Source organism: Aplysia californica, unplaced genomic scaffold (assembly GCF_000002075.1).
Source record: "Aplysia californica isolate F4 #8 unplaced genomic scaffold, AplCal3.0 scaffold01113, whole genome shotgun sequence".
Classification (NCBI taxonomy): Eukaryota; Metazoa; Mollusca; class Gastropoda; order Aplysiida; family Aplysiidae; genus Aplysia; species Aplysia californica.
In genome coordinates this window covers 86,309-94,462 of record NW_004798383.1, presented here as the reverse complement: position 1 = coordinate 94,462, position 8,154 = coordinate 86,309, and the positions used below count along the sequence as shown (strand labels likewise).

Below are 8,154 nucleotides of genomic sequence, written 5' to 3'. Positions count from 1 at the left end.
AGCACATCATAATTTACATTTCTATTATTTTCAGTTTTCCTTTCACAAACAGGGGGTAAAGAGAAAAAAATGATGATTGGTAGGGGGGAGAATGAGAGCAGAAAGCCTTTACCGAGTGGATACAAAAATGTATTAGAGCAGATGTAACTTAATTAACTATGAACCCCATCTTCATGAGGAACAGATTTAATTTACATGTAATTAAATATGCCATCTCAAAGCGTACATAAATGATCCCTGAATAAAAAAGCTTTGTTCGCAGAATTCATAGGAAAGTCCCCAACCATATGCTATTGTCATTTCCTTAGTTTTTCTCTTCTATTCATTATAATAATACAGGACATGTCCCCTCATTTAGAACAGAATTCAGTAAGTCAGCAACAAATACATACCATATAAGATAGAGGCGTCAACTTCCATAAAAATTTCTTTGTACAAAGCTCACCAAGGAATTAGGATGAGTCTAGCAAAATTTATGTAAATACTAAACCAGCACAAATAAAACAGGCACACAAACGCTGTGCAGGTTGTTTGTCTGAAATTGTGATATCCTTTATCAATTCCACTTTGTCCTAAATCTAGAAATAAAGTCTAGGCTCAAGCAGCTTGATGGGGTGCGATTTTACATGTGTAATTTTTATGTCACTTCAGTTCAATTTGACCATATAAGAGCTAAAGCATGTCATGCCATGTTATTGCTTGATGAAAGTCATGGTGTTGCACAAACATAAGTTTACATAAAAGGCTATTCTGTGTTGACATCACAGCAATCCTAACATGTGTACCCTCATCGGTCACAGATGCTTCATACACAATGTTCAACGAAGACTCGGACAAAAAGGAAACACGTCAAAGCTTGATTAACAAACTCGTCACCAAACAAAACAATCAACAATGCTTTGGATGGACTCAGCTTAATCGTTGCTAGGTGAACGTAATGAGGCATGAAATAAATGTATATACATCAGAACAGTCTGCTGACATAGATATATAAAAATGTTTTGGTGCCAGTATATCTGTGCTCATCTTTCAAGCTTTCTCCTAAAATAACTGTGATTTGCTTAGGGAAAGAAACATTAAGACATTGGAATAAATAAGTGAATCATTATTGCCTAAACAAAGACATTCAGCCTCTGATTTAATACTTAGGCAAGGAGTACAATCCTCCCTTTCTCACATGCACACTCACACGATAACTACTGCAAACATAGCATGAAGATTTTTTTTTTTTAAGTTAAAAACGCGTTTCACTTATAATAAAGTCTTGCTTCACAAATTGACAAATTAGCAAAACATTAAGCATCTGATACACATGCTGATGAAATCTTCGTGCTGAGATGGTTTCTTTATTTTTTAAAGGTCTTGTGTCCAAAGATGGCAAAACCTTAACAGGCACTTATGACAAATGATAGAAAACAAATAAGATTAAAACGATGGGTACAAACTATAAAATATCTCTGAACATCCTACAACTTTGTCTGTTATCAGAAAATTTGATAAGTTATATTTTTTTTCTTTTATTCTGGAAGTGGACTTTGTACGTGAAGATTGTCAACAAAACTCCTTAGTTTATACTGGACATTTTTTTTTTGGTGTACTTTCTTCTTCAACAGAACTTGGTAGAATCCAACTCTTGAGCTCCATTAACATTTGGAGACTGAGTGATTCAGATGAAGCATCTAAATTTGACTTTTCAGATCCCATTACATAACTATGATTTATTTCATTAAACTCTTGTAAACAAAGGCTGGGGATCCACCAGTACATGACTGAGAGAAGCCATTCAGTCATTCAGTACTGGACTTGCAGCATGTTTGGTGGTCTGTTCAGGACATTCTTGGTGGGGGTTCCAGGCTGGTGTCTGTAGGCTGGCTGTGCTTGGCTCATTGCAGATCCATAGATTTTCTGTTGAGGGGGGGGGGGGGGGGTTGGTAATTAATTGCATCATATTTTAAAAAGTGAAAACAAGCCTTATTATGTACATTAAAAAGAGATTATCTTCAGACCAAGAACAGCTAACTGGACTCAAACATTGTGTGTTGTATGGATGTCTTATATATACGTATAGAGTCACCAACATGGGTTGTTGGCAGGTATTCTGGTGTGGTTTGCTCTTTCTATCCTATCAAACATCTATTGTCTTTATCTCTCCTTCTTTTTTGTATTTTTCATTCCTTTGTATCATCACCTCTAATCTTCGGCATTTATATAACCTTATTGCGTTGCAAAGGCTGTAAAACTCTGGAACACATCCTCCAGCAGTGCAGACACACAGCCCTAAGATACCATGGGTCTCAATAGTCCACTATTTAGCGGATTTCCGCTACCGCCAGTTCCTCCGCTAAACTCCGCTACCGCGATAGCGCGCCAATCAGAAAGAGAGTTGTTGGGAGCAGGGTGACTGCCAGGCCCCGGGAATTTAAAAAAAATGGCGGAGACCCGGAAAATACATAAAAGATCTCAAATATTTGAAAACCATATCCAATAACGTCTATAAGTTCATTTCTGCCGGTCGCGATTGTGACATTAATTCGGCTCTGAGAGTACGTTTCACGCGAACTAGTGGCTTTGGCGGCAAGCGGAATTGTGTCACCAATGCTCGACTAGAAAATCAAGATCTACTTTCGCTTTTGTTACCATCCAGAAATTTGTCAGTAATTGTCTGATAACACAACGTTTATTGTAACATGCAGGTTCGGCATTACAAACGGGGTGTCGCCATGAAAATAAATAAATATTCGTCACTGTGCTGTCACTTGTGCGGGCAACAAACAAAAAAAAGAAAAGAAAGTTATACAAGCGTCTTGTCGGGCTCGCCATTGTGACCGGTCAATGAGCCTGCGCGCATTCTGAGTGCTGCGAAGTACAGGACTCAGGAATGGGGGGAGATTATTGATTTTTTTAAAAGACGCACTCGGGGATAGGGGGAGGGCTGGACGCAACACCTGTGGACAAAAACAGACAAGCTGAAACTGAAAATAAATGTTTAATGTATAGAATTTTGATTACTACTTCAGCTCTCTGCGTTGGTGCAGGCCTTGTATGAAATCGGGAACGGTCATAACTTGTAAACGAGTTATGGAACTTAGGGGCCTGAGTGTTCGCGTTTCATTGGATTGGTGACAGTAAATTAGATCTCTATATTTTAGCTTTCTGTTCAAGATTCGCAGATTCTCAGTATCACTGCATCTTGCCCTCCCACAGTTCTTACACCTCTCACACTGAATAGGTCTACTTGAGCTATTCTACTGTACTTTGAGTTTGAGCATTATTTTTGTCTTTCACGTTTATTATATAGGCCTATATATATGACATGAATCATGACAGTCGATATTCTGGTTCCAGGCTCAAAACAAGATTCATTTCTGTATAGTTTATGTATACAGGCGAATATGATGAAGGGAAAATATTAATAAGTCACACAAGACCCCAGGCGCCACCACTTTCTGTACGTAATCAAGATTGTAAATATTTGGTACGTGACTCTTACTTGAAATTATCTTCCAAACTCTCAAATTAGTGTGAAATAACCTTGCTGTGATAAATTGATGGTTTTTATTTCAGCATTCTAGGGTTCAACAGTATAATAATAATGGGTGTTTCGCGAAAATGGGCTTCTGTGGCGATCTCCTGGAAAGTTCCTCCTTTTTTGGAATTCTGAGTTGAGACCCATGGATATGAAACGTGGCCAACCCCATTAACACTTCAGGAGGAGTTATATAGGCCAACAGAGATGAGCAGGATGGCCCAGTATAAGATAGATACTGGTCTTCAAGTGTGATTCTATCAAGAAGAAGATGTAAAGTACATTAGAATTAGTTTCTTGCTCAGCTCATTCAGTCATAGGTTACGCTATACATGGTAAAGGATTGCAGGCAAGCGGTGCCCGGTTTGCTGCTCAAGTGAAGGTGTACTACTACATCATGTATTACAAGGCCAGCTTTCAAGAAAGTTATCCCAGAAGAAAACTTCATCGCCAAAGTTGACAAATTCTTAGGATCTAGGCCTACTATCGCTCAAAAACTAAAAAATTGAAATTGTACAGTCCATGCCGGCTTTAAGCACGGTCATCGGGAGAAAGCATAAGCATGCTTAATGCCGAAGCGTGCTTGAGTACGAAGTAGACATTGTCATAATCCAGAGATTTTTATTTAGAAAATTTCCTTAGTTATTCTCTTTGTAAGCAGTGATCGCACAAAAGTGTGCGTAGTCATTTTTACCCGCCATGGTAGTTTTTGTTCGTTTTGTTTTGTAGTCGAATGGGAAAGGAAAACTAAATTTGGACAGCCAGTCACGATACAGCACACTAGGCCTACACACTGCATGTGCGTACCACTGCCCGCTGTGCTACATTCATACCACCACCTTCATCCCACCTCGCGCGTGATACATTCAGGATTATCAGATAGCGAGAGGCAAAGGTGACATCGCAGCCAGCCTCCCTTTCTAGTCTCCCCAACTCTCTTTGTTTTTTTTCCGTCTGTGTGTAGCTTTGCCCTAGGCTAGATCCCATGTCCACGTGCCCAGCTATGTCCATCTCTCTGCCTTCCTCTTCGCGCGAGTGTGTGTGAGTGTCTCCATCACTTGAGTTCTTTGTGTTTTTCTTAACACATTCACTGCTGCAGTGTAGACTGTGTTCGAACTTCGATGGGTCATCATGAAAGTATTGACTGTCTTGTAAATGAAGCGTCCCCGAAGCCGAAATTACCGTGCTTAAAGACGTGTAATTTATATAGCAAAAATTCAGTAAGAGCCATTTAGCGTACTAGAGTCCAAAATGTGTTACCATGCTTAAAGATGTGTAATTTATATAGCAAAAATTTGGTAAGAGCCGTTTAGAGTAATTGATTCCAAAATGTGTTTTATGCCTGGGTGCATACAAATGATCTTTTTTTCTTTTGGCTATTCGTCAAGTAATCGTATAGTCATTTCCAACATTTAAAAAGTATAATTCAAAATCAGTATATTATCTTATAAACTGAAAATTTTTAGATGCCTCATGCATCCCTAGTACCAGTCACACACATCTGGACGTCTGTGGTGTAGTGGTTAGGTGCTTTGCCGTCACACACAGAAGGCCTGAGTTGGATTCCAATGTGGGAAGACTTTTTAACAGTATCTTGGTGCTTACATGCTGGAATGTTACATCCCTCTCAACCCAGGTTGACCTTGACAGTCAAGACTGAAGCCTGCCTCTTAATTGATCTAAATAGTGTCGCCGGGGGGCTGTAAAAAAACACCATGTGCTCGTGTAGAGTCACAGAAACTGTTCTTCCTACACTCACCCTTCTCGAGGTCCTCATCTGAGCATTGTAGAAAGCCGCTGAGTCAGGGTTGTTCATCATCAGTTCCAGCTGTAGACGCTCAAACTTCTCCTGCTCATCCTCCGTCTGTCCAGACACACAGAAAAAAAAATGTTTCAGTCAAGCAGTCACAAATAACCATGCTAGTATTCTGTTATGTGGGTAGCTGGCAGGTGTTTGCATGTGATCAGCTCCTTCTTGCCTATCAATCACCTATCCTCCTTATCGCTCCTCCTTTTTGTGTTTGTTACTATCTTGTAATACCTCTAATCATCAGCACTTAAATGACCAACAGTAAAGCCCTCTTAAAGCGAAATCTGCGGGACCATTGAATTTTCTTCGGTTTAGCCAGATCTTTGGTTTAGAGAGGTTGCTCAGATAGAAGAAAAAAGATCAAGGATGTTCTTTTCTTTCAATTTATCGCTCTTTTCAGATAAACCGTGTTCAGTTTAAGCAGACTCCACTGTGATTGTGTTGCAAGTGCCGTAAAACTCTTAATTAAAACATAAAACGGGTTTTTTTCATGATTGACTATTAGCATCGGACTACAGCATTACTTCTTCATCAAGAATCATTAGGAAAGTTAAAAATAAAAGAACATCCATCCCTAATACCAGCTGGTATCTTGATGAACTGCTTATTATATGAATACTATGAGGCTTTGAAGATGGGAGTTTTTACATCCTTCTATATTTCACGTCCGGAAAGATGTAGTTTTTATTTGCTGCAGTGCTGTATCAGGGCATCAGTGTTCCCAGTAATGAAAAACTTGTCACAAAATTAAACTGCAGTATCCACCCACAGTTTTTCTTCTAAATGAATAAGTCAGCAAACATCACTGGAGTAAGTTGCAATTAAAGTTAGATAATTACATTTAAGAAATGAATACAGGCATTGTCAAACAAACTTCAATATTCTGCAGACTCTGGGAAACCTGATACAATTGATATTGTAGTGTAAAGAAGGGGATTGAGGAAAAAGTGGTAAAATCTAAGTCTTTTACTTTTAATGGATATAGAGTTTATGGGCTACCAGACAAGTAATCATGAGGTCGCGGATTCGGGGGTTCGAGCCTCAGGCACTACGTTGTGTCCTTGGGAAAGGCACTTTACATGAATTTTCCTCACTTCACCCAGATGTGAATGGGTATGGGACCATAGACGGCGAAAGATCTTGTCTGAGTATGTTAATAGTGTTTTAAGTGCCTGTAAAATGGCAGCTTGCACTGTATGCTTCACAGGAAGTTGTGACTGTTTCAGAATGTTATTGGGTCTGCTGGGGTAATAAAATAGATTGTAAGGCAGACTGAGCTTGTTGTTGAGTTGGAATTTGCGCAATACAAATGTTATCTATTATCATTATTATTATAATTATTTAAAAAGGGGAGAGGGAGGGGTTCTGTGGGTGTAATAACAGGTTGGACAGTTATTGTGCTGAGTGATTTACCCCAAACGTTAACTAATCAGTTTTACACACACAAACAAGCAACTTAGTTTTGACCAGCACATTTTCAACTAGTTTTTCGAGATGTAAATCTAAAACAAGTCATCTACAAACATAGACAGTGGACGTATGAAGACAGACTGACCGCCAGGCTTGTGATGGGCACAATGACTCCCGGTCTACCGCCGATGCCGACCCCGAGACTTGTCTGGCTCTCATCAGTTGCCGAGAGAAAACTTTCGCTGTACCAGTTGTCAAACTCTGCAAGAAAACAAAAATGTCACCCTAATTACAAGCATGAAAACTTCAATTACCTCTGTGTTATGAACTTTGAACAGATATGTGTCATGACGCAGTGGAATCAGACGCTTATCAATTTTTGGGTATGTGGAGTTAGTGGTATCATCTAAAAGTTTATTCATTTGCCTTGCTTTTGATTTGTTAAAATATCCATCTATCTTGAAAAGAAGTCAAAATATTTGCCATTGAAGGAGGTGGGTCTCGCTTGGTTTCAAAGGTAAATTTAGCAAGAAAATTGCCACTAAAGTTTGCAAACTTCAATAGCTTTCGACTCCTTGAAAACTAACAATTTATATTTTTTGTGCCTTCAATCAACATTTTTCAGTAAAATTCAAGTATTTATATGGACATAAACGGTGTAGAGCTAAATAAAAAAAATTTGCTAAAAATTGCAACACTGGCAGGAAAATGCCTGTTTATTTGATTTAATTATTTTGCCCAGTGCCTTTTTTCACCAGAATGCTTCACATGATGAACGTACCTTGTTCGGGCTAAACAAATAAAATACAAAAGTTTTGAGAGGATGAATTATGTAGCCTACCTTGTATGAGCTAAACTCACAATCAAAAGATGAACATACCTTGTTTGTGTAAAACAAATTAAACACTAAGTTTTTTAGGGGATGAACGTACCTTGTATGAGCTAGGGCTAAACTTGCATGATGATGATGAATGTACCTTGTTTGGGCTAAACAAATAAAATACACAAGTTTTGAGAGGCTTAAATCATGTAGCCTACCTTGTATGAGCTTGAGCCGACATTGGTCCACCATGTTCTGACAGTAGACAACCTCCGACTTGCCGTTATGCAGCTGATCATACTTGCTGCGGTAGCTGATCTTGAGGTCTTTCAGCCGCTGGATTTCCATGAACTCCTCCTCACTGATGATGATGTCACCATCCTCGTTCAGGATCGGGCCTAGGATGACAAAGAGTGAGTAAGGTTATAGTTAGTTGTGTATGTAAGTGGGTAGTGGTAGTAGCTGTTGTAAGAGTTTTGCAGTACTCGCAATTACATCTGAGTGTGTGTGTGTGTGTGTGTGTGTGTGTGTGAGTTTGTTTATATCATTGCCATTCATGCTTGAAAACAAGTATATATGAGAGAGAGA

At 39.0% G+C, this 8,154-nt stretch overlaps 1 protein-coding gene across 8 annotated transcripts in view; it reads right to left on the bottom strand.

Moving 5' to 3' along the window:
• The window catches only part of LOC101850921 (kinesin-like protein KIF9), a 41,344-nt gene that overhangs the window by 3,729 nt on the left and 29,461 nt on the right, over positions 1-8,154 (bottom strand). For 7 of the 8 annotated variants that reach the window (XM_013090027.2, XM_005111741.3, XM_013090028.2 and 4 more), the window contains 4 exons: positions 7,785-7,964; positions 6,892-7,007; positions 5,286-5,390; positions 7-1,905 (listed from right to left, as the gene is read on the bottom strand). In XM_013090027.2, the coding sequence (XP_012945481.1) occupies positions 1,792-1,905; positions 5,286-5,390; positions 6,892-7,007; positions 7,785-7,964 (515 nt within the window). In that variant the 3' untranslated portion in view covers positions 7-1,791. Of the gene's footprint in view, positions 1-6; positions 1,906-5,285; positions 5,391-6,891; positions 7,008-7,784; positions 7,965-8,154 lie in introns of those variants that run through there. The other variant, XR_221157.3, reaches the window with a different exon arrangement.